This window comes from Plectropomus leopardus, chromosome 7 (genome assembly GCF_008729295.1).
Source record: "Plectropomus leopardus isolate mb chromosome 7, YSFRI_Pleo_2.0, whole genome shotgun sequence".
Classification (NCBI taxonomy): Eukaryota; Metazoa; Chordata; class Actinopteri; order Perciformes; family Serranidae; genus Plectropomus; species Plectropomus leopardus.
Genome location: NC_056469.1, coordinates 17,522,596 through 17,550,286, shown reverse-complemented (window position 1 = coordinate 17,550,286; position 27,691 = coordinate 17,522,596). Strand labels below are relative to the sequence as shown.

At 40.4% G+C, this 27,691-nt stretch overlaps 1 protein-coding gene across 3 annotated transcripts in view; it reads left to right on the top strand.

Moving 5' to 3' along the window:
• The window catches only part of fhod3b (formin homology 2 domain containing 3b), a 130,252-nt gene that overhangs the window by 42,651 nt on the left and 59,910 nt on the right, over nucleotides 1-27,691 (top strand). For all 3 annotated transcript variants that reach the window (XM_042489536.1, XM_042489535.1, XM_042489534.1), the window contains exons 4-5: nucleotides 19,088-19,155; nucleotides 20,372-20,477. In XM_042489536.1, the coding sequence (XP_042345470.1) occupies nucleotides 19,088-19,155; nucleotides 20,372-20,477 (174 nt within the window). The remainder of the gene's footprint in view (nucleotides 1-19,087; nucleotides 19,156-20,371; nucleotides 20,478-27,691) is intronic.

Here is a 27,691-nt window from a genome sequence, read left to right as displayed (position 1 = left end):
TCACTCTGGGATAGATTCTAGCCCACTTCAGCCTTGAACAAGATGAGCAAATCTATAAAGGAATGGATGGATAACATGTTTTTAATCACACAATACTCTACTTCTAGATAAGCACAGTGTGTTAGATACAATATACTCTATCTGCATTATAACTGCTATCAGATATACTCCAATTTAATGAAAGGTTTGCATATTTTTCATCAGTATCAGTAAACAGTGGAGAAGGAAGCAGGCAAATGAGGAGTTTAAGGTCCAGGGGACAGACATTCACCTGTACCAGCTCTCTGCATGGCAATTTGGATAAACAGTGGAGGACTCAGTTTGACCTCACTGTCAAACACACTGACATGGGTTACCTCAAACTCCAGTGAGCACTTCAAGCCTATACTTTGTCATCCACACCCCAACTGCACCCCATCCCGCTGATGTTTTCAGGGTTATATCGTTTTGCCCTTTCTTTACTCACAAAGCAGTGATATATTTCTTCACATTTTCCTACTACATAATTCTGTAAACAGCAGCATGCACCAATGTCAAAGTATTGTTTCCTGCCATACGTTTGTATGCACATTTATGTTAGCGAAATGCATAGACAAGACAAAGGAGCAAACACGCAGCCGTTAAAACAAAAATCTCACCATGGATCTACTAATTACAGTTGAGGGTTTGCTGGCTGGTGTGACAGAGTGGGCCACAGTGGCGCTGTGAACCAGGCCTGCAGCTGTCACACACATCCACACACATGCAGACTTCACTTTTCTCCTCCTCGTTCCCCACTGATGTGGCCCAGTCAGCCCAGAGACAAATGGGCCCAGACATGGAAGACATTAAGATGGGCTAAAAACAACATGCTAAGTACAGGCTTGCTCTCCCGCAATGCAAACACAAAGTGTTCACTCTGCTGCAATTATACACATTTTGACATGGACGGCAGGGGAGACAGTTTTCTTTATATTTATGTAAACGCTTGTTTCAGGGAAAGTCTAAGATGTACACACATTCTGCGGCTTCAAGTAGCCGTGTTAACATCAGGATGAAAAGGCAAAAAAAAAAAAAAAAAATTATCCAGGACAAGGGTTAACCATGGAGATATGGTAATGTATCTTATGTGTGGTATGTTTGAAATAGAGTTTCAATACAGTTCATGGTCTACAACCTTTCTGTTGATTGCATTCAGACAACATGAGGAAAGAGGGACACATGCAAGTCAGAAAGTTTCTGAAATTCAAATCCAGCAGTGTAAGGAATGCTTCTGTAGGTTCTCCAGTTTCAGATCAGATTTTAAGTCTGTGACCTTTGTAAATACGGCTATTCTTAACACCTGAATTGTTTCTAAATCAGAGGTTGACATGATGTTGCAATTTGGTGGCTGCAGAGCACATTGAGCCGGTAATAGATCAGATGATCTGGGTTATGCTGTACACCAAATCAAAGCAGAATTGCAGAAACCTGGCAGTCTTTGGATGAAACATTTAGTGAGATTTGCTCCGGCTGTCTCAGTCACAGCTATTTCAATCAAACCTTTTAAGAGCTGAGAATAAGATGTGGGAGGCCAAGAGCTTGCTGACATGACTGGTAACAAATGACTTACTGTTGCTCTGGGCTAGAGGGGGGCCTCCTCCCCTGTGGATCCTTAAACATAGTGTATTTTCTTAAAAGAGACAATTAGCTCTTGATGAGGCACCTCAGCTCTAGGAGCTGTTGATGTCAGGCTGTCAAAGGTCACTGTTTGAAGAGGAAAGCCAGTGGCATGGACCTGCTCCAGCAGTGGCAAATACATTACTAGCTTTTTTCTCATTTTTGTGTTGAGCTGATTTGAATCTGTAACAAATGCTGATAGGTTTTTAATTGTTAATATATTAATGACACAATTAGTGCATGTTTCAGTGCGAGAAGATCATTTTGATTATTATTTTGTGTATTCACAAATTGTATTTTTTAGATTTGACATTCTTTTCCCCCATATATGCAAAAAAATAACACATAATCAAGATTATTTGGGGTTTTTTTTGCCTTCAACCAAAGGCCTTTGCACACTAAGTCATTTTTTTGTCCGAAATACTTAAAAATAAATATGGCCTTGTTTTGTGTCAATCACGTTTTCACACAGACTCCAAAATGTAAATTGGTTGTTTAAGTTTTCTCAACAAGTTTGATTTCTGTTTGTTTGAATCTGTTAGAAGTCTTTAGATATTTGCTTGGCTAGGAAACAGAGGAGAAAATATGTGATATAAAAATATAAATATTTTTATGTGGGCTTGAGATGATAAGTTGTTTAGTAGTGGATATTTGTTATTCATAGTCTATATGTGATATAGCAGTGATGTGATGTTTTATAATACAGGTAACAAACCTTTCCATCTAGTCATGGAAAATGTAGAAAAGCGCTAATATAATAAAAGAAGAAAAAAAATCTAATCCTCCCCACCCATGATCAAACATATCAACAACAGTCCACTTGAAGGAGACCAAATGAAATGGCGCAGCCATTACTCTGACATTGTAAACAAACATGTCTGTTTCCCCCTCTGGATGCCATTAGGAATGTTTCAATGTTTGTTTTAGTCATTGAACAAAATGTGTTTTTTCTTCCTCTTCATACTTCAATAGTATGCAAATCATAGCATTCATTTACAAGCCACCATTGTTCTCAGTCCAAACACAGCTTGTGTTTGTAAGTCTGTAATTGTGTGGTATATTCTGCTCTGCTTATCTAACCTCCCCTCTTTCTAATCATGTAATATTTAGAATATATAGAGGTTACGTTGTCCGCTGGTTAAATCCCGTGGCTTTTACAGAGAGTGCAAAGGCCGCTTTGAGGCCTTTATGGAATCCAGCTGGCTTGGTCCTGCATTTCCAAAGTTCCACATTTATCTGAACCAGATCAGAGCCAAGCATAGTCCAGTCAGACACCCACTGCAGCCTTGAGAGCAACAAGGATTTTTCTAGAACATGAACACATTTGTACAGATTAAACACAGGGATCATGACGTTGTTTTCATTCCTGTATCTATTGTATACCTGCTGATAGTTTTACATGGTAGGGAGAGGTTTCTGGAATCTGCAAAAAGGCTCATTTTAAATCTCCTAAACAGTGAAATTTGATCTAAATCTGTGAAATTACACTATCCATTAAGGCTTTGATGCAGCAGCTGGTAAATGTGACCCCAATCGCTGTGCATACACCCACACATACACACACAGGCAAGCACACGCACACCATCCAGACTCCACCCATGGTTAAGTACTTCAACTCTAAACACTCCTCAGCAGGTGTGGCAAAATTTACAAGAGCCTCGCCCTCGCTCTATAATAAAAACTGCTGTTCATCGCTGTCACAAAATACTACCTTCTGAATGTGGGTCACATCTATTTTAGGACCATTATTTCCAGCAGAAGTTCTGTAAAATTAAAAAATGATAGATCTGCATACCTACACTACATAACATCTCTTAGCTTTGGAAACATTAAGGCTTATTAACCTTTACTGCAGTTATCTTTGGTCTAACTACGATATAGACAAACACACAAAGTAGCTGGATAAAACATGAGATACTTGAAAAAAAACAAACATGCAATGTCAAGTGTATTCCCTTGCACACATATATCTCCACTGTGAAATACAGTATAAAGTGTAGATGTGTTAATGAGAGCCCCTTTTTTGTCAAGTTCTTCCTGTCTTGTGCAGCCGCGCTCAGGAGGTTTCTACTGTGATTGAGCATAACCGCTACCAGGTGTGCTTGAAAAGATTTTGGTGAAACTGGCACAGGGTTGAGATAGGGTGGAAGCTGGAGGGGTGCGAAAGAGGGGGGTGAGGACCAGAGGAATGGAGTTGCTTAATGTGAAAACATCAAACGGCTTGAATGTGGTACCAGAGTGTTGGGCTAAGGTGTCTGAACTTGTTACGGTGCGATCGTGCAGGGCTGTTGCCTGCTGAAATCTTGTCTCACGAAGACCCAGAAAGTCCCTCCCTAAACTCGGCATTATTGCTTTTTTTTCTTTGCCTTTTTAAGGAGGTGGAGGGTGCATGAGGGGGTGTGTGTGTGGGTTGTGTGAAGTCATAAATTTTTTTTTTTTTTAGATTTGCCTCATAAATTTGGCCAATTTTATGGGTAGGCTGAGGTCAATCAAGATGAAAGACAAATGAGGTGAGTTCTAAGATTTATTATCCATCATATGTCTCTGCACAACAAGCCCAGTGGGGCAAAAAAAATCTCCCATCTATGAAATCCACTGTTTTGAAAGACATCAGGGCTACACCCTACAGTACACCCACAGTCTCATGCAAACCATACCGCAAAGGTATGTGTGGTCATGCACCGTGTAAGAGAGTCCAAACCAGCCAGCTTTTGTTGCTTATCTGAGCCAAGTTATTTTGTATTAACAATATGTACAACAACACAGTGCAGCCAGTTTGGGAAAATAGGAGGGTTTTGTGACCATAAACTTTATAATTATCAAAGTAAATATAACAGTAACTTTCCAAAAGTAAACCTTATTGGAGATAACCATGAATTAAATCTCTTAAGATATTTTATTAAGCTAAACTAAAAGAAATACGGGTCAAATACATTAATAAAATAAAATAAAACATGTACTGCATATAAAACATGTACTGCTTTTTTATTTACACATCTGCCAACATATGAAGTTATTCATTGTCGAGGTAACACTTGCAAGAGCAGTCGCTGCCATTAGAAAAACTTGGATCACAGACCCCCTACAACAATGCAGTTTCAAAATATATATATATATAGCATGTAGCTATATGTAGCAGTGTCCTTGCACAGCCAGTAATGACTGTGTATAGCAGCACTTTCTCCCATTAAAAATTACTGATAAAAGCTTCTACACAAACAAAAATGTTCCACATGCCACAACTATTTACGTTTATATATATTATATATATATATGTATATATATATATATATATATATATTCATGTGTGTGTGTATCACATGTAAGGATATAAAATAGTGCAAATTAAGACAAGGATAAAATATAACAAACATGAAGTAAGCAACATAAATCAGTAGTTGGATGAATAGACAGAATGTAGCATGAATCTGCTTTAGTAAAAAATGTATATATGTAGAAAACTGTATGCAAGTCAATATAAGCCAGTCAGTATTTTAGGTTTTACTTTGTGGGGGACAGGAGGTGAAATACCAACGCCACAATGTCATCACATTGACCAAAATTATGCAAGAGCTTTTTTTTTCCACATTTGTGTCTCCATAGATATAGATTCAACCATGCGTAAAACTAACCCCCTGCTGCGCAGAGAGCAGCAGGGGGTTAGTTTTAAGTTTTTTCTCTCTGGCTTTATTACTCTGGCCTCCCGTCTTGTTGGTATAGTTAAACCTGTTAACTCAACTTCTCATGCACAGTAATGCTTTGGGGGAGAGAAAAAATAGACAGAGACCTCTAGGGGTTAGCATGGTAAGAACACCCAATTTACCAAACTAGTCATGAACTGTAACCAGAGTATAACTAAGTTGCTACTACTTTAAAAGCTGGAATATATTTTATTAGCTTTTTCATCAAGGTTTTATCGAATAATTTGCCTTTCTTTTCCTTTTTTCCCATAATGTGTACCCCCCATATTTTTCTTTGTAAAGACTGCCAGGAATCTCTTACCTCTATCATCCTGGGAGACACACAAACACTCACATGATAAAACACTCTCACACACACATACTTGGAAGTCTTACTGAGAAAAATAATGGAGACAGTGCCAGAAGATAAAATACAGTAATAAGATAATAAACAGTGGATATCAGAGTGTGTCTGTAGTGTGAGCAAGGCTGTTTTAGCCATTAGTGTTGGAATGTAATTTGTCATTGGCTGGGAAATAAGAAAGTGGCCAAGCTAAACCTCTCATTCTGTGTCTCGTCATGTTTAAAAATCAGATTCATGCACTTAGTAGCAGATTATATTAATCTTGAATTAGTCTTTGAATAACCCTCCCACTTACTGGAGCAACAAGAGGTGCCATATATTCACCTCATCCCTTTCTTACAAAATAAATGTTATGGAGACTCGCTTATCCCACCGGCATGTGGTTCCTCCCTAAATAATGTGAGTGTTGAGGCCAGGCACACCTCTTGTCATCCTCATACCTCAAATATCATGTCATTACTTTAAGGTATGTTTTGTTGACATTGTTTTTTATAGCTTTGGATCATAATCTTGGCTCTTGCCTCTGCCTTTTTTCCATTGCACGCTCTGTAACATGATGGTTGGCTTTGGCTAAATAAGGTAAGAGAACACTTAGCATTCTTTCTTGCCAAAAGACGGCTGATCCTCTGAAGTGCTGCGAGCCAAAACGCCTTTTTATCCTATCAGAAATTGAAGGTGCTTTATGTGTGCCAGCCAATCCCTCTCCCCCTTGACACTGTCATGCTATAGGGATGCATGACTGGCTCTTAATGGTGGTTTTCAAAAAATATCTCTACGTTTGATTTATACTGCCAGGGCATGTTTTCTGAAAGCCAGGTATGTCTCTCTTCAAAGTGGGCAGCAGTAAAGCAGACCTTCTTCCATCTCACTTTTCATTGAGGCAGTACTTTTCCCCTTTGTTTTGTATTGAAGATATGGGCCTTGTTTGATATTCCAAGCAGGCAAATTTTTCAAAATAGTCCTTCTGGGAAGACATTTGTTAGGTTGTCAAACTGAGAAAAAAATAACTAAAGCACCAGAGCTCTGTCTCTTGTTTTAAATGTAACTATGATCTGCAATAGCAGATGTTTGTGCTGTTCTTTTTCAGTCCCAGTTTTCCCTTTATAACCAAGAATAATAAGATTTGCGAGTTGTAGAAAATATGTTCTAAATATTCTGTGACTCAGGAAACTGCTTTTCAAGACATTTACTCTAAACTGTTTTTCATCAGTGTAATTGCAAAGTTAACCAAACAGTAATGGTTAAATTATGTCATTAAAGCGGACCTGGTACGATATTTCGTATTTTGTGTCATATATATATATATATAACGTAAATAGTTGTGGCATGTGGAACATTTTTGTTTGTGTAGAAGCTTTTATCAGTAATTTTTAATGGGAGAAAGTGCTGCTATACACAGTCATTACTGGCTGTGCAAGGACACTGCTACATATAGCTACATGCTAACGTCAGGGACACGTGTAATCTTATTTTCCAATTATGTTAATTTCTCCCATATTATGTGTCATGTTCCTGCTGTAACATGTATGGTTGTGTTTTATTGCGGACTTTCATTCTTTCAGTAATTCCCTGGATGTCATGACAGTGTAGACTCAGAAACAATGACTCATCACAGCAGACCAAGCTTTTTCGGAAGTGGGGCTCAATATAGAAGCTAAACTGACATGTCTTAGAGAGAGGGTGAATGCAGGTGTTTTAGCACAGACAGTATGAGGAAAATAAAATGTTTTTGATAATTAAAGCATGTACACATGTTTTAGTAGAAACCTTAAATACAGATATGAACCTGAAAATGATCTTAGTAGGTCCTGCAAAGATTATACATGATAGTAAGGTCTTGGTTTCCACACAGCTCAACAGAATCGTTTGGAAAATGCAGTAGATATACTCACACGTGACAGATGAATGATGAGGAAGAGGCCCAGCGTATTGCTGAAAAATGTGGACAGGGAGCCCACTGAAATGTACTGGACCATCTCTTGTTGGTTTTCACTGGGTAACATGATATCACAAAGGGCACTCATATCTATCAAAAGGGGTATTATTGCATTTTATCTCAAATTTGTGGAGTCGCTCTGTATCTCCTTTCATCATGATTTGGATTAATGTCTCCTGTGTGTGAGTGTGTCAGAGTTTGATGGATTTGAGCTTTCCACTCCGAGACAGGCCCGGTGTGGTACAGAGTTCCAGGGTACTGTTCAACCATATTTATTCAAAACCAATCCAAATATGTCAGGGGTGCTTTGAGGCTCAGTGTCACTGGAGAAAAATGACAATTGACCCTGCCCAATAAGGTGACAGGGAGGATGGCATGCTTGAATATTTGAGATATCGCTCGTTTTATCTTAGCATTTTACTGCAAGAGAAACATGCATTGCATTCCTGTTGTTTAGGTGTAAGAATGTAGCTGTAGAGATCACTTTTTCATGCCAAGAGTTGAAATAAATGTTGAGCAACAGTGCTTGTCTAATATCCACCATCAGTTCGTACAAGTCAGTCAGATCCACGAGAGAAAAAAAAACATTTTTATTATGCCAAAAGGCGGTTGTTGATTGTAGTCATTTGGCTTGCCAAGCAAATATTAAAACCTTATCTGCCAGTGCTAACATGAGTGAGAAATTTCTGTTATGATCCATGAGGAATAAAACAGCGAACGCATCAGTCATTTGGCATTGTTAAGTAGGATTTTGTAGAGAGGGCATTCAGTCATGTTGATTGTGTATTTGTTCCAGTTGGGCAAACAGGTTGGCCTCAGAGGACAAAACATGTCTTTCAGTCCTTTGACTATTTGTGCCAAGCATGGATTATATTCATTTCAATGACACCTCAGTTTATCCAAATAAAACACCTACTCGACAACAGAGATAAAAACAATTCAGGATGAAACTCCTCTGATCCATGAAATATCAGTCGACAATTTGGATTGAATTTTACATTTCATGCTTGATATTTACAATGTCAGATGTCAGTCTGACATGAGCACAAGCATCGTGTCTGTCTAATTACAGTATGCTTTACATATATGTTCACTGTATCTCGCCTCTTGGGTTGTCAGTAATAGTGCTGACTTGACCTTTCTCTAGGCTCTGCCACCTGTCAGCAGTCAGATCTCACCTCACACCCAGCTTGGCATAGCAACGCCAGTGCTAAGGTGCAAATTTCTGACATGACAGGGCTATCATGTGAGCCAAGGATAATCAGACAACAGATGTTTATGATCAGAGATCACTACAGTATCATATGAAACCCATTTTATGTCCACTCATATCGAGTAAAGCTTGACAGCGTTTGATGCAGTTCATTCCTCACAGTCATCCTCCATGGATTCAGTAGAGATCACTTTGTTGTACAGAATTTGAAGGCCAGATCTAAAAGGGAAAGCTCTCACACACACACACACACACACACACACACACACACACACACACACACACCCTATAAAAGTCAACTCATGCGCTAGCTTGTTTGATGATTGTACTGTAGGTAACGTGTGTGCCAGTCTGATTGTGTATCTGGATCAAAGATAATGGCATAAAATTCACACAGCCAAGAAATGAGCAGTGTTTGAAGATATTATACCCAGTAAGAGAGTTCGGCCTTTTTGTTGTTTTTGTCCTTATAACTCTGTGAGGATTGTCAATACTTGTATAATCCTCTGCTTAATTTTCATCATGAATAGTTTATTTCTGGAAAACTTGGATGTTCCCTTTGCAAGATTGTGGTTATGTGCATAATAGGGGTGTAAATAGATTCTTTGGACAACGATATAATATTTGCCTATATCACGGTGTTTCCCCCAGATATACAACATGCTAATGTTATTAGCATGAGCCTATGGCATTTTACATTGCATAAATTAGCTTAGCGGCTAGCAGATTTTTACTCTGCTCATATCTTTACCAGTTTACATGTATTATTTATGCTTTCTCTGACTCACCACTGATTTATGTCACCACATCTCCCAACAGAACAGCGTGGATGAATTTCAGTTTGTATGCACGTCTTATCAGCCAAACATTTTCGATACTGAGCAGCTAATGTTGCTGTTTAAAGCTGGCAAAGTCAGAGGCCCCAGCAGGGACTGGATGTTTCCTGAGAATGGCTTTTGTTTAGTCTGTTGACTCGCAGTTTCTCCAAAAACAAAATCTATCCACGCTAATTTACTCCCGATTAAATAACATTGTCCTCATCATTTTTGTCTGCTTGCCATCATCTGCCTGACACTTTGTGATGATGAGAGAATATCAAAATAAAGGCACATCTGAAAAAGGATGATATGTTTACACTTTGCGCCGATGATTCGTAATTATGGGGGACACAAGGTGACGCGCTGACCTACTGCGGTAAGCATGTCACCGCACTTCTGGTGCTTCTTTGTTTGTGTCTCTGTGCTGAAGGAGACTGAAATGGGTCCTACTTGTGCAGAAACCAGGTGTTTTTGACAGAAAGACTGTAAGATTGAGAGCTTTTTTCCATCTCTTTTCCATTAAGTATAGCCGCAGTGCGGCCAGTATTGAAATGAGATGGTGTACTGTCACAGATGTGTGTGCTTCCACATTGGTCTGCTTCCTATTCCTAGAGCAGACTCTGAAATAGATGTGGTCTCAGCACAACTGTGTTTATTGGACAGAGTTTGCACTGGTGCATTTCCCCACGTGTCAGGTTGTTAAGAATAGGAGGGAGCAAAGGCAGAGAGATAGCCAAGAGGAGTAAGAGAGGAAGAGGTGGATGAAGTGGGTTTGGGGAGAGTCACTGAGGTCATTCTTGAGAATAATTTCCAACTCTACTACTTCACAAAGAAAAAAACTTTAATAATTCTCAATTAATTACAGTACATGAAGTGAAAAGTTTTTGATTTTAGGGATCATACAGTCTAAATAGAGAAAAACACTTGGCTTTTTGGACCCGTCGTTTATAGAAAAAAAGCATAATAATCCCCATTTTAAAAAATGTGTGTGCACATGTGATACAAGGAATAAATGGACTGAGATGTAAAATATTACTCATAAAGCATCTGGTGCTGCAAGTATATGTCTGTTTTTACTTCAGTAAAAAAAGCTGTTGGGCTAAAGCAGCTGCCAAGCAACACATGGGGAACGACCTCGACTCAACCTCCTTCCAAACTCGTATACAGAGAATTTTAGCGTAGAATTCACCTGCACAGTCACAGGAATAATACCAACAACCAGCAGTTGCCAAAACTTTAAGTTGACTTGTTTAACTGTGTTACAGCTGTCCTTGTCACCACCCCCAACCAGACCCCACGTAAGTGGTTGATCCCCTAGTTTATATCTGTGTCAGGCCTTTGTCAGTCTCTTGAATGAGTACATGCCTTTACCCTGCTCTCCGCTCCACTAACTATCTGTGTCAGTGGTGGTGAATGTGGGGAAACCCTGCTAAAAAGGTGAAAGGGGGGCAGTTGGCTATAAAAAAAAGGCAGAGGGAAGAAAAGGGGGGTATGTACTGGAGGGGGTCACCCCACCTGGTAGCTAAGGAATGACTCATTAGACAGGCAGGCACTAATGAAAGATTTGTCTGTCCTCACATTGGCCTTGCTGTCATGTATCTCTCCTCGTCTGGAATTCTGCAGATTCCACCCTCGCTTTTCTCTACTGTTTCTCTTTGACAGCGTCAGATAGCATCTTGACGGCTGGTTTGCGTACAGTTTATTCAAGAGACTTACCAGGAGGTAATTAGCCTCTGATGCCCTTTAAGTGCTCTGCTGAACATTTTCAACCTCTACAGAATAATGAAAAGATCTCTGAGGCTAACCAGTAGCATTGTGCTCCAAAATAACTACTACAAGCTAAAAGACAAATGCCACTTCTGCCCTCCAGAAGAATTATTGTGATTGACAAAAACATAAACTTTAACTGAAAGTCCTATGTAAACACATCAATAAACAAAACAATCCAATTTCCCCATTTCCACAGAGGGACAATGAGTGCCGTTGAGCTCTGCGGGCCAGGTTTTGTGTTTATTGGAACTAAGCGGTGGTATGCTGGGTATCAAATGTCTCTGCCAGGATAGAATGTCACAGCCCAGAAACCTGATCTCCTCACTGTCCCTGTGAGATTTTAGACACCGTGCTCTCTGCACGGTGTGGATAGGAAGTCCAGGTACAACATCCACGAAGGAAATTGAATCAAAGTAGATTAGTGTGGTTTATTTGCAACTTCCTAACACTGTCATTAACACAGGTGAAAGGACATGTGTGCAGACATTTTGATTGTGAACTTTATATAGAGATAATCTTTATTAATGCGAGCAAAACACACAAAGGCAACTCACTGAACTTGTTTTTACAGCCCTGCACCGTATGTTAACTCTTTTCTCATCACTGGATTAAGCCCAGATTTATTAGTTATTTTGATGATTTTGATCGTCCCATGCCATAGCTGTGTGTCTGCTTGGAGATTTTCACGCCCTGTGGGTCCATCCGGGCCTTCCTGTGAGGCCTGCTCCCAATGACAGAGGCTTCTGTAGTGTGTGTGGCCCAACTCAGTTTTCTCTAATCTAAACCATCATCTCCATATGTCTTCCATCACAACTTCCAAAGCATTTGAATAAACTCCAGGCAACAGGAACAAATTAATTAATGTCCTTATTCTTCTGTGCAGTTTGTAAACTGCCTGTGTGCAGTTCCTGTACACACACACACACACACACACACACACACACACACACACACACACACACACACATTGTCCAAGTAATTCTCTTGATCCACTTTTTCGGTTGTGCTCAAAACCCAAACACATTGAAAGTGATCTCGTACTTACCTGCATTCACTCCTAATGATTTCCACCCGAGTGCTATAATCTACTTTTATTGACCCATCATTCACCTGATGTTTTTGTTCAGGGAGAAAGGGATAAAAAGTGCAGAAGAAACCCCAGTCCACAAAGTAGCACATTACAAGTCGATGCACATGTTGGGAGGTCTTCCATCTTAATTACTTGTGTTTTCTCTTCATAAATGTTGGAACAGCAGGTTTCCCTTACAGAAAAGGAGAAAAGGAAAAAAACAAGAAGGAAGCACTGTTGTTGATGTTGCTGTGCTGCTGTGTTTCGTGACTGCAGAGGGCCATTACGCATACTGTAAACTCAATGGTTTCTCATGAAAATGCCAGGGGACAAAAATGAAAGATGGGTCCCTTTATCCTTACACATGGCAGGCAGTGATGTGGCGGTGCTGGCACACATAAGACTGTGGTGTCTCAGATGGCTACAGTTTGCCTGAGCTCAGTCTGACCACCGTCACCTCTCACAGAGTCTGTGGCCTTTACTGACCAGTGAAACGGGCTCTCTGAGACAGGGCTAAATGCAGGCATGGGCAGGGCGCTGGCTTGGGACTGAAGTCCATTCTAACAGTCCAGCTTTGACCAGATCAGGACTTTGTAGCGCTTGCTGACCTTTATTCCTGCACAAAACACATGCAACCCAGAAACCAACTGTAGTTACTAAAGTTTTCTCCAGGAAGACAAGTTAATTATCATCATTCATTGTGCTCTGAGCTGAGCTTCACCCATGCTTGTGGGGATGACAAGGTGAGAGGAAAGTGGGTATATGGCGATATCATGACCAAAATAAAGCTTTGGATTAAGCAAGTCGTGTGTTCAAATACTTCACCATGTGTTGTTTTCTCTTCCCATCCTCCTCCAAAGAAACTCTCATGGGTATGATCACTCATTGTGGTCGCTGATAGCTCAATGAAAGTGTATCACTGGCAACTGCTATCAGTTCAGACTGATTCAGACAAGATATTGCGTAAATGAAATTACAGCGCAAACACAGCTATGAAGTTTTACAGCTGAGTGCAATTTGACCCTTTTTGCATCTGATAGCAATTATCCATGTGGGAAAGTATAAATGTCATAAAAAAAGGTCCACACACTGTAGCTACCTTAAGTGCAATTAGCACAGTAAATGTGCTGATCAGTTACACTGTTTTCGTGTTGTTTATTGCTATTGTTTTTGCCTAGCATTTGCCTAAAATGGTTTCTGGATGTGCACGACTACTATATTTTTCACGCCAAGTATAAATGTCGCCTTTACGCTGAGAACAGAGATGTTGAGCTACAAAATGATGACGTGCAGAGGCATTCCTTTGGGCAAGGAATTTAAATGTGATAGAAAGAAACCGTATCTGGGAATATGCCAGTCTTTCAGTGCTGCTGGTGTTTTCAAATGTATGCCATCAGACTTTAAAAGAAGATTGGCGTGACACAACTTATACAGGCCCTTCATTTAACAGCAGCTCTCTGACATGCTAATAATGTCACTGCAACTGTGCATGGCTATTAGTGCTGATCTTTGTGAATTGGTCTGTTTTTGCAGTGAGGCTCATTCATCCTTTGCGGGTGCTTTGAGAGTTAAACAGTTTCTGTTTATCTAATTTTGCAGGTGTAGCCACCACAAATGCCATGCAATCCTTTTGTGAACTAGCCCCTTAATAATCTTTTTTTTTTTTTTTTTTTTTACATATATCAGCTTTCTAGTCATGGTTGGGGTTGTGGGTTTCTCGCTGTTTCCGCCCAGCTTAGTAACAAATGATCTATGGTCTCATACAGTTAATGTATTCTTTTAGACCTTAGCACCCCTGCATCCCACATAAAAGCTGCTCATTTGATTGCGCGTTGTAAGACAGTTTTATAGACAGTCACCAAATCGATGCTACAGTAGAGATCCTCCCCTTCTGCTTCTTGTCTGACAGCTCCACTCCTGAAAGCAAACACAGTTTAATTTACAGCGGTGTGTGTGGGGTTGTCCTGCCCAGTGGGGTCTTTGTGGATTTCCTGGCTGTGCTTTGGATGTGGTTTATGTGTTCCGCCTGCGGTGCAGAGCATGAGCCATGGTAGTCATCCTTCTCATTTTATGGCATTTTTTGGAAACAAAGGCATGCAAGCAGATGAGTAACTGAGCATGTTAGCTGTGCAGATGCAGATGGAAAATGAGGGTAATGACTTTATTGGCAATGTTTTTTTTTCTTTTTAAAATAATTTGTAAGCTGTCCAGCAATGAGTGGCCGGGACAGGTCTTGGGTTGAGATTGGCACGCGAAGATAAATAAAGTGACCCATGACTCACACAAAGTGGTATTACTGGAATGCGCTGGCACTGACACAGAGAATCAGAAGGTGTCCGAAGCAGCACAAGATAGATTTGCTTCTAAAAGTTGTCTTCTTGTCAGTAGCACAACCATCCATGAAGTCCTGGTCTGTCTGAATATGCCAGGCCCCACAGCAGGTCCTCTACTGCGGGTAGTTGAGCACATTCCTGATGATTATAGAAATTCCACTCCTACCTTTATGATTGTTATAATTACGAGACCATTACATCCCTGTAGCTATTCCAGCTAAGAAAACGTGACTGTGTGTTGCAATTTAAGAGGAGAAAACATCTGCTCCCTGTGGTACATAAATATGAGGCATCAAAAACACTTTCACTCTGTTGAGTCATTTTCCTGTCAGGTTCTTGTCAGTAAAAGCCTGAGGGGAATGTAAAGATGACAGGAAAAAATGGGCTGCTTGTCCTCAGCTGCACTGAAGCATTATTTTTTATTTAAGCATGTCTTGTTTTGTGGTATGAAGAACAATTGGCAACATAACTATGAAGTGTACACTCCTATTAACGTTAAAAGGGTATTTTTTGTCAATCTTAAATGGATATTTCGCCAATTTTCAACCAGCTTTGTATCAAAACAATGTGGGCAGTATGTGTAGAAAATTTTCCTCCTTCTAACCAGTGCCCAGATATTCCACCTTACCCCCAGCAAAATCTTGGTATTCTAAATCTAAATAAACTTTTTCTCTGTTTTCTCTGGTCATGTAGCACTGATTTCCAAAAGTATTTGCGACTTAGTTTTATGTTGGGGCCCTCTTGATATTGCTGAAGTACTTCTTTAAAGTCAGGTAAGCTACAAGTGCCCAGAATGTGTTGCAGTGCCCAAACTACATGTTATCTGTCATATCTTCGGTTGTTCCTCTCGCTCTAGGTTTGCCTCGGCCCAATAACAGATTGCATATGTAATAAGCTATTGAGTTGGAGGTTTCAGGGTTTCAGGTGAATATGACTGTGAGAGTTTGGGTTCCCAAACATTTCCTCTGAATAAATGTGTGCCTACGTTATTTTCCCAAAGAGGGAAATGCAGAGGGCCCATATGTCTGGGTGCATATCTGTGCCAAATGGTATGGAACTAATCTCCACTGAGCTATTTCTCATTAGAGTCGGGCCTCTGGGAGGTGCATCGGTGTGTGGACTGCGGACAGGGACAAGGAGTAAACTGTGTTCCTGCAGATGGGCTTCATTAAACGTTGGGCAGGAATAACTTTCTGACAGTTTTATTGAATGGCAGTGGAACTCTGCATGGAAGAGTTTTCTCTGCCGTGCTTTTGCTGATTGACACAAACACATGAAACATGCTCCTGGGATTTATTTAAGCTGAGTGGCAGCCAGGGCGCTGACGCATCACTGCTGTAGTGCTGTGCTGTGATCTGGGCATCACTGGGTGTTCAGCAGTGCTGGGTGTAATTTATCGGTTGACTAATTAACAGTCAATGTCCGTGAAGACGTGCAGTTGCAACTTTAAGGAGAAAACGAGCTTGCTGATTCAAGGCTTGACTTGAAGTAGGACCACAAACCAAGTTTGCTTTGTATGGTGAAGGTGTGATTAGTAACACAGAGTATCTTCCTCCAACATTTTCCATTGCAGTGATCAGAGAGCTTGTCTGTTTAGAGCTCCCTAATCTAAACTCTGAGTCATCTTCCTGAGGTACAGGGCAATGGATGTGGCCCTACCTTGACCTGCAGAGGAGGGTGCAGTTGTTTGAAAGCTTAAGATGCTTTTTAGCTGATGTAGAATCAACCACAGACATGAACTAGGACCAAATAAACAAATCTGAATTAGATATTTAAAAAGTAATTTATTTTAAATACATTGCAATTGAAAGAACAGAACAATAACACGTCTGCATAAAAGCACTGAAAGCACAAAAAGTGCATGGTGTATTTTTTTTATTACTTCTATATTTAACAGCATAACACATCACTTTTATCAGTTGAGTTACAGAGTGCCTAAAACTCTGATGATGATGGAAAGATATCATCAGAAGTTTTTATAAAGGGGTGAATAAAATGAAAGAAAGATGCAACCACAACATTGTGTCAGTACTGAGAGTTGATTTAATAGATGATGCCAATTTGGCAAACCTCAGATGCTCAGGCTGGGAGTTCCACAGCTGGGGGGCCCACGCCGAAAAGGCCCGGTCACAGTTCCTTCCTGTTATTTATAAAGACACAAATCACCAACATCGCACAGCTTCCTCTCTAATACCTCTGGACTTGTAGAGATTTATTCCTTGTGGATGTTGTTGCCAGTAACTGGCTGGGACTCTTCCGTAAAAGACCAATACTCATCTACTCATGATGCATCAGAGCCATGTACGGCACAGAGTGTACAAAACATTCAAAGCTCAGCTGCACTCGTACCAAATACCATTCAAGTCGTAAATTAGAAAAAAGACATCTTCCAGAGATAAGGAGCTCTGCTAGTGTTGGACTGTGAGGTGTTTGATTTCACTGTGCAAACTCATCAAACAGGAGCCTTTTAGCCACATATAGTTCAGTCCCAGGTTATAGGCAGTACAAATTCGTAGTAGATTACACACAATAATTTATGTGTGTAATAATGTGTAGAGTTACCATACCCTGTGATACAACTTTCTGGTACATAGCAGCAAGTTTAAACCCATACAAACAAAACTTGACTCATATTTAGCATTATTAGATAGATAAATAGATTGTGAGATTTTTAATTGTTAATTATTGAGTTTTGTTGATATAAAACAGCCAGCATGTTGACATCCAAAGTGTCCTTTTTACAGAGAGGTTGGAATTCCTGATGTTGCATGATAGTTGTCTCAGTGGGCCTCTATATTCAAACTGTCACTGTGTTTGAAGTTTTATGTGTGTTGTGAAAATGGTGTTAGTCACTGAAAAAGCACCCAAAGGCATCAGACAAATACACACTCTGTCTGGTCCAGTGTCTGTAAGTAACCCTTGTTTTGCCCACAGAACAGGCTACACACACCCTGTTTCTGTCTCTCTCTCAGTTCATCAGCTGAAGGGACAACAATGAATAGGGGTTTGTTGCTCTGCATCTTAAGCATATGCCCTCATCTGTGTGTGTTTCTCACACTTCTGAATAGAATTAGTCGCAGCTGTTTGTAAGGACGAGGAGCTCATGGGCACAACTCATTTGTGTGTGTATGTGTGTTTATTGGGGATACTAACGTCGTGTCTGCTTATTTGCATTTCTCAGTTGTATGTTTGGGGATTCAATTCTAAGTAAAAAACACTCCACAGATAAATCCTGCCCATCCTGTCAGGACTGCAGTAGCTGCAGTGGTACGACAGACTACAGACACACTGCAAACTACTTACTTTATTTTATGTCGCATGGGTGTGTGTGAGAGAGAGAAAGAGAAACAAACTGCATCATGCATGTTTGCGTACACGCAAATCTCATGTCAGATCTTTGCTGACTAAGTCATATCATGCCTTCAAGCAATCAAGTATCAAAGGTGGACAAAAGGGACATTTTGCATCCGTTTAAAAAAAATACTGAGAGACAAGCAGCAAGTGTGAGTACTAAACTGTACTGCAGAGCACTGCATGCTGTACTGTACTGTATGCTGCTTTATCTGCACAGCAGTAAAAGAGGCAGGTTTTGCTGAGTCAGAGAGAGTTCAAACAGCAGTGATGAGTGAGCTGCAAGGACTGAGCTCAGCGCTGCCACTCGCTGGCAGCATCTGCAGACTGCATGCAGGGTGAAGGATTGTCAAAGTAGTTGCAGGAGATGTTCGCCTCCATCACAAGCATCTGTCATCCATCATATCTCTCCTCTAATGCACTGTGGTGTTTCCATAACTGATTAATGGGTGTATTGTTTCCTCGCCATTTGTGGCGGCTATTGGCTTAAGTTTCTGCCTTTGACTTTGTATTATGGTAAGCTACAGATATGGCTTTGTCAGCAGGAAACATCCACTGTTCACTAACTCTCCACAGATGTGCTCTGAGTTGCTCCTACCGTTCTGTTACTCTCACTATTCCTCTTGCAGGAAATTTTTCACATTTAGCTGCTTGGGATAATTGCTGCCAATGATGTGTGCATAACGCAGACACAAGGAAGTGATTTTGAAAAAGAAATTTGTAGTTCATTATGTATGATGCAAGTGATAACTAAAACACTAGAAGACAGGTACTTTGTTATTCAAGAGAGGTCACACTGAGTCTCTTGTCCATTTGTTTTATCCACTTTTTGTATGAGAACATAAGAGAAATATACCACGTGTGTGACTGTCAGCTGATTTTTCCTTTTTTTTTTTGTTTTCTCTCTCCACACAGAAAAACTCTACAACTCAAATGGACGGGAGTTACGGAGAGCCCTGTTTTCCCTCAAGCAGATTTTTCAGGTAATTATTTCTGCCTTTTAGCTTTTGCTACATCCTTAATAAACATATTTTTTTAATCTGCAGCTCACATGGAACACAGAATTCCACTCTGCACATGTTTTTTTCACAATCTCATGAATTTTCCAAAGATGCAGCATTTTGTCAGCATGTGAAGTATCTCCTGCCTTGCTGCAGGGCATTGAATGCTCCTGTGCACACACACATAATCATGCAAAAACTGTATTCAGTGTGCACACATGCATCACTGCACACTCACACTTGGACGCTGTATTGTTTTCTTGAGGCAGAGTTGTGCTGCTGAGAGTCTGCCTTCGTGGCAGCTGTGGAGTGTTCAGGTCTGGTCATACTTCACACACTGGGCTGGGCTGGGCCGGCCTGGCGGGCAGTCGGCCATAGAGGGGGAGGGTTAACCGACAGTCAGATGGAAAAGAGAGCAGCAGACATTGATGCAGGCCCAGAATAGATTAGAATACCTCACTTTTTGTACTATGAATGGCTTTGTGCGGTTTCCATTGTAGAGAGTATTGATTATTCTTGTTGTGGAATAAAATATTCACTTGGCGTGATATCAGTATTGCTTTTCTACATTGCAGTAGTGCAGGGTGCATGTATGAGTCTTAAATAATAGAGTTATCAACAGATGTGAGAGATGCAGGTGGTTTTGTCATTGAGAATAAAATGTGGAATGAAGTTGGGATGCCAAAGCAATGGGAATTTGAACACACTGTGAGCAGATTTTATTGCTTGTTGCATGTGCAGTAGCTAGGATAGATAAGTTTATTAAGTTGAGGATTTTGTAAAGGCTGAATTAAGAAATGTGCGGATGTTGTATTGCATAAAAATATATTTGCCTGTACCTGTTCTTTCTGCTAATTGTTTCTTCTGTCAGGACTGTTAATTTTTGATCATTAAGGTCAGCATGAATCATCTCAACAGTTTGTTTTTGGAGTTGATTTATTTCTTTATCACCTAAAACTGTTTAAAGTAATTGGAAAGAGTTGTGTGAGCTATGAAACAACAGGTTTCAGATCATCACTTCTCTGCAACCAGCATTTATGCACTCAAAAGTTTGTCCGAGGACAGTTATGAAGGCAGAAATAAATCTGTCAATTTAATATTAATTGTTACAAGTATTACAACAGCAATGTGTTTGGCTGTGTCTATGATGTATGACGGCACTTGAACATTCCCCTCTTTCTCCTTGACCTCTTTCCAGGATGACAAGGACCTGGTGCACGAGTTTGTGGTGGCAGAAGGACTTACGTGCTTGATTAAAGTTGGCGCTGAAGCCGACCAGAACTACCAGAATTACATCCTCAGGGGTACGTCCACTGCAGAACAGCTTTTCCCAAGCAAACTTACAGCACACTTTTCCCCTCTCTATTTCCTCACACCTCGATTTACAACACGTGCTAATCAAGGATGTTATTAATCAATCCTGTAACACTTTTCTTTCCATAAACCTATCCAGAACCACATGTGTTTACATACACCATGTAAATGATGATCGTGCTTGATGACCTCCTCACACTCACACACCTCAGGCGTATAAACAAACTCAACTGTGTGCCACAAATAATGTGAAAATTAGGCCAAGTTTAGCAGCTGGTTAATTTATCTGTCCCATGTCGGTGAGGTAAAAGATCTTTTGTGTTGAGGTAGGGGAGGAGCAGGGGCGGCACGTTCGGGGATACTAGAGGACCAGGGATTCATAGCATTCGCTACAAGGTCATTGCCATTTAACAGCCTGCTGTGAGGGGGCAGGTCACACATGCTTAAGTGTCTAATAAAATTCTGGCAGGATATTGCAGATCATAAAACTAATTTCCCCTCCTCTCTTTTTTTCTTTCTTTCTTTTTTTTTGTTTTTCTTCATGTTCTCCCTCATCTTTAATGTAAGTGTGTTGCACTTCATTTAATCAGCCTGAGCCAGTACGTCAGAGTTAATTATTCATGCACTGTACAAAGTTTTGTGGTCAAAGGTTCAATCAGTCAATCAACGTTCATTATATATGTTTTCCATATTGGGGCAGGTCGCTGGCTAAAATCCCAAGTATGGAGTGTGGACTGGCAGCTGGAGATGATGCCCTTGAACAAGGCACTGAACCCCCCATTCATGTCTGACCCCCTTGTTGTCTGTGTGTACTATGTGTGAAGGGAGAACTTGTAAAAAGATTCTTCTCTTCTCCGAAAATTGTGTAGATTGACAAATTATAAAGTACTTTGAATTTTGAATTTATATTTTAACGTCAACAAGATGGTCACACGTTCTCCTCCCAAATGTCGGTTGCTGTCCAGTATTACAGGATTCAAATTTAGCAGAGCTGACTGAGAGGTGGCTGGAAAGCCCACGCCCTCAGAGTTCAGACACTTTTTTGGGGGGGGGGTTTCGTCATTCAGCCTTGCTAAAAGGAGTCACAGTGTACTTCACCCTCATAATTTGGGGTGCACATTTCTGTCATATGTTATCCCCTTCATATTTATTCAATTAGAAGCTGCCTGATTGTAACTTATTTATTTTTCAACCTGCTCATTGTTGATCTCTTTTGGTGTTGAAACGGAAGGGTAGATGTCTGTGACTAAGTACTGATGACGCCCACTGGGCAGGTTACAAACATGCATATGATCCTCGCCACAACTACTTTTTCAACCTCCTATGTCTAATGTTTGATGCTTCTTCTGAACTTGGCCTGGTCTCTGACTCAGACAGATAAATCACACAGAGTAAAAGGCCAAAACAAGGCAGAGGATGAGAACGACAGGCTTTTGGAAACTTCAGACATGACCACATGTAACAGTTGTTAGTGTCATTGTGCTGTGAATGATGTGACCGCTTCTCATATCTTTTCGCTCCTCCTTATTGTGCTGTCCTTTTTTTCCCTTTACCTCCCAGAGAATTCAGATAAAACATCTGTGTCAGAGAGAGTTTCTGCAGGACTCTCTTTATTCTTTCATGTGCTAATTTATCGCTTCATCTCTGCAGACTTTGCATTTTCCCCGCCTGTATCTCTACATCACCATGAGAAGCTAAACCAAACTACCACTCTCCCAAAAGCCATTTTAACCTGTTTCAACTCCTGACCTAATTTCTCCTGACCAGCTGAGGAAATGTGGAGTGAGGCAGATCACACTCCCTCGTGAGCCATGTGTTGGAGAACACAAGTCGAGCATGTGCTGGAACGCAGATGCACAGGTCAGAAATGTATATAGATCTGGCTGCTTTACCGTTGATGACTTCCAAGAGGAGCTATGTCATAAGGATTCCCAGGAGGCCAGTAAATTAGGTGCCTGAATATTTCACACGTGCAGAGAAAGACCAAGAGAGAACCAGCAACCAAAATTGCTTTGGTATCAAACATTGATCACTTCTTTTGTGGGTTCTTTTTTTTAATGTTATGTCTTTCAAGTTGAGGCCAGTAAAAGAAAAAAAAAGAAGAAGAAGTAGGAATGCAGCCTTGAACCCATCTGTCTGGTGTGCATTAAAAACCTCTCTACAAAACAATCTTGCTCTCTTTCATGAATTAAAATCAATCTTATGGCTCTTTTGTGGATGAATAAGCCTGGTCACACGTGCAGTCTGCATGCATTTTACAAGAACAGGTTCCCAGCTTTGACTCTCTGTAACTTTGCCGTCATTGTAAATGGTAGTTCCTGTAGCTCTCCCAGCAATCTACACCATCTCACTTTTTTCATTTTCCTCACTTTTTCATTCCGTCTTCTCGAAGCCCTGGAGGTGTCTGTGGCCAGTTAGTGCTCCCTGTGGGTATTTTCTGGGTTTGCTGTGGCTGGGGTCTGGCCCCATTTTGGGCCCCTCACACCAGGCTCGGAGGGCTTCCAGACCTGGACTTAGCTCCTTGGAGGCGTTCATTTTTGGCCCAGGGGGAAGCTTGTACGCCTTTATCACCCCATCAGTGAGAAAGGGTGTGAGGTCACATTTTCAGAGGTGTCTGTGCCATCTGGTACTCCTGTAAGCCTTACACTCAGCCCTGGCAAAGGGCTGCGAACACACAGGGGCCAAAACAGTCATGAAGGGCTCATTCTTCATCTTGAAACAAGCATTCCCATGTTGTTTGTTTCAGAAATGAACACAGAGGTAATATTTAACTCAAGACAGAACACTTCGGCTCATTTATAATCTTTCTAAAATACTTGCTGAAATCATAAATCTTAAGCTGATGAAGTGAAAAGCTGAGCAAAGGTTTCATTCTGTATATTTTGGCAGTTAAAGGGACAGCTCACCTCAAAATACAAAATACGTGTTGTTCCTCTCGCTAGCAGTGATATTTATTTATGTAGATTCTTTTGGTGTGAGTTGCTGAGTAGACTGCATAACAGGAGGGGCACCTACTCATAGACGAGAGGCCCGTGCTTCTAACAGCATGACATGTAAACATTATTTGTGTCCTACTTGGCTGAGCTGTAAGGTTGGCAAGCCTAGGTGTGCTATGTGAGCGAGCAGCAGATGCACGCTTCCTTCTGCACAGTGATACAGTTGGTGAGTGTAGTTCAGTAAAAGAAAATAGCTCCTACACTAAAATGTACTAAACAAGGTCTGTGGATTATCTTAAATAACAGGGTCATTATTTCTGGAAATAGTTTTTCTAATATTTTTTTAAATTAATTTTTAAAAGAATTTTGGAGCTTTGAGCAGCCCACAAGCTAAGTGCCCTCTAGTTCCGTCATATTGGAGGGAAGACAGACATCTCTAGAGACGATATTACCAACACTCAGCAACACACAGCAAATCAATCTAGATTGATAGCTAGCGCTATACAGCTTAAAATATGTATTTTTTGTTTTGGGGTTGAGCTGCCTCTTTAGAAAGTTGTTTTTCTAACTACAGAGGTCTCAAGGGATAAAATGTCATTCTCTTTGTATTTGTTACCCTTTTTTTTCATACATTTTAAGCTGCTCTTTTGCCCCCAGTTGTCAACTCAAGTTTTGAAAATGGATGCAACCTTTTCTTTAAGTCAAAACATTTAAAAACAAATCAAGAAAATGTCTTTTCAGCCATGCTAGCAGCAAAGAAACAAATAAATACATAGGTTGTCACAGTAACACATCCCTGTTGACAGCATAGAACAGCCCTTAAATGAAGGCAGATTGTGCAAGAGGTCAAAGAAACTTCTGCACTCAGCTCAAACTTTTTACCGTGGTAAGAAAAGATCCCTACGGTACTTATTATCATGAGCAAAACTGGGAGACGAGGTGGCAGAACAAATAACATGTTTTTTTTCCTGGATTGTCGCTCTGCTTGTAGTATTTCCAGAAAGAACGCTAGCAAAAGTAACAACTGTGTTTAATTGGTAATTGTAAAATGGGAGCGGCAGAGAGCGGGCAGATTAAAGACAAACCAATTCCAGTCGACTTGAAGCAATTATTCCCTGCTTTGAAATGTTCACTGTTGACATCCATCGCCATAATCTGATGTTTTTAGTAACACTCTCTCTGTTTGCACTTCTTAAAGGCCAGGACATTTCTGTCTGCAAGCTGCTGTCTACAAAACACCAGCCATCTCTTAGCATTGCTGGAATCAAATTGGAAATGAAGCCTAAGTTTTGATCTATAGGAATTCAGGGAAGCAGTCTTTCGTTTGTCCTATCAGAGGAGTCTTGGATACATTTTTGGAAAACACATTCTTGCACATTACATAAATTATCCTCATACCCAGAAGGCCATATCTCATCGCATGCTGTATTATATTGTATGCACATAGGTTTACATGCTCTAAGTTATATTTGTGAATTTATAGCTTACACAGAAATGGGAGTTGTGTTGCTGTGAAAGTATTACTGTATCAAATAATTCATGCTCATTTTTCATCTTGTGCTTTTATCTCACCCTTTCTTCCCCTCTCTCTTTATCTGTGCATCTCTCCCTCTTTCCTGCTAACATTTTGAGATCTCCTGTTTTTAATGACACGGCAGTTATAATGCCATACGTTAAAGCACGTTGACTTCCTGGTTGTCCAGGGGGAGCTGCTCAGAGGGCCTTGGTGGGAAGGGGAATTTTGTTCTAGTCAAGTGTTTCATTACCTCTTAAACTGTCTGGGGCCTGGAACACTGCTCCCAATCGAGCGCTCAGTCCAGCTTTTAGTGTCACACACAGCAGTAACTTTAGTGGGCAGCAGGCTTTTTCACAAGTGCACCTGAAACACAAGACCCTTTTGTTTGAATTGTTGTTGGTCTCTTTAATGTCTCTCAGTGTGGTGGCATTACATGTTGTATGTGGCAGATAAGCGAGGCAGAACATCCAGTGACTTGTCTGTGCAGCAGTGTGTGTGCCAGACGTGTGTCACTGTAAGCAAACACAATAGCTGCTAATTACTCTTATTCTCTCTGCCTTTGTAGTATAAGGAGTTCAGTGAAACCAGCTGCTCTGCTGGATGGTTTGCTGGGAAACCTGCAAACCTTTAGACCTCCTTTTCAGACACTAAATGTATAATCAAAGGCAGATAATATTGATAATCAACATTTTTATCTATTACTAAATTCACCCTCCAGACATGTTTTAAAGTATGTAAAAAATACTCTTCAATTATTATTTTTTTCTTCTCAACTTTAAAAAAAAGTTGAGCTATGAATAGGCAAGGGATGGATCTGACATAGACCGTGGCGACGCCTCGCAGTCACTCAAGCGGCTTTGCCCTTAAATATAGACTACATAAGCCGTAATAAGATTTAAACGCGTAAGTAATAGAAAAATGAATCACTGTTTTTTTGGCCCAGGCTGTAAACATTTTATTTCTGCAGTAAAGTGGCATTTTTACAGGAGGTATGGGGATTGACCCGCTTCTGGAGCCAGCCTCAAGTGGCCATTAGAGTAACTACAGTTTATTTACACTTATGCGTTGGCTTCATTTTTCAGCTCTGGAGGTTGCGGCTGACTTAAAATTAAGAGTTTAAATAGGTCTGTTTATGCAAGACTCGCGCTAGGCTGACTGGTGAAAGTGCAGTGCCCAGCAAGATGGGTAGGATTAGAGGAAACATCGGAGAGATTCAACCACGCATGTTTGAGCCTCAGTTAATCCCAGACTCCCGTAAAATCTGTGTCTAGCAGCAAATTAGAGTAGAAGTGTTTATCATCTTTTATTTTATCATGTTGTTCATTAGCATTTGATGTTTGTGATCTAGCTTTCCCCTGGGTAAATTTGAATCTCAGATTTTAGGGAAGTGCACAGACGTCGCCCCCTGCAGTCAAGGTAGGTGAAAACACCTTTCTGGTGACAATCTTTGCACAGACATAAGTCAGAATAGTCAAGGTCAGACATTTTAGGTGGCATAAACATCAGAAAAACATATTTTGAGTGGAGGGGGACTTCAAGTTGGCTTCTTCAAATCTATATTAGTATTGATTTATAATAAAATAGATAATTTGTGAAATAATAATAACATTTGAAAGTTGGACTGACTTTATATGTGTTTAGATAGAAGTGAAAACATGCAGCTAAGTCTCTACTACAAAGGATTTCCAGTAAAGCCCTAAACACTGGATTGATGTTTTATTTCTCTTAATTTAGAATCAGGCTCATTGTTTTTGTGTTTTACTCTGACCAAAGTTCTTAAAATATTTAATGGAGCGTAACTGAAATCTCTCATTGCTGGTTTGACCATTTTGCTGAGCATTAAGTGAAAACCCAGGCACAGTCGGGTTAACGGTGCTGCTGGAAGCTCTTGTTGGAAACAGTGTGTATTGTGTTGTCTGGCTGTGTTATAGGCCGTCTGTTTGAGAGGGGGGAGACCTTTACTATGGCCCATCGTCTGGATAAACATTTCCATTCTATCTAGGCTTGAGATGCTTCGTGCAAATGCATCAGTGTATATGAAGGTTATTTTAGGTGTGATCATTTCCTTGTTTGAGTGATCACGCAAGTATGATTAAACCCTTCAGGACAGAGAGGAAATTTGAGATGGAAAACACGGGAACTGCTGACACATATGTGGACAAGTGCTGTGTTTTGAGTGAGAAGGAGATCTCCAGGAATGCCCTCGTTGTACCAATCGAAACTTGAACTCCTGGTTTGTAATGAGATCCCATGGGAACACGAGCATGTTTTCCACCCAGTCTCCTGCAACTCTCAGTGCTGGCTCCTGCTGCCCCATTTGTGCAAAGCTGACAAAACCGCACATATCCATTATAGTGCTTTTAAAGGTTAATTCATTTACACATCCTTTTTTAAAGTGCAGGATAGAATCTGAAGGTCACATGACATGGAGATATTTTTTCATTTGTTTAATATGTTTTCCTTACTTCATTAGAAACGCATGAGTTAACCTGCAAACCAAACATCAACACTAAAAAAAATCCTTAAAAGATTTTTTTAAAGCTTACAAGGTTTTTTCACCGATATTTTCATACATATTTTAGTGTCTTTACCTGTTGGAGAGTTTTTGTTTGTTTGTTTTTAATGGTTAATAGATGTTTGGAGGAAATTTAAGAAATAAAATGCCATACATGGTTTTAGTCTACAACCTCCATCCCTCTTTGCTTCACTGGTAACATGTCTTTGCCTCCAGCCTGTCCCCTACTTTATTAAA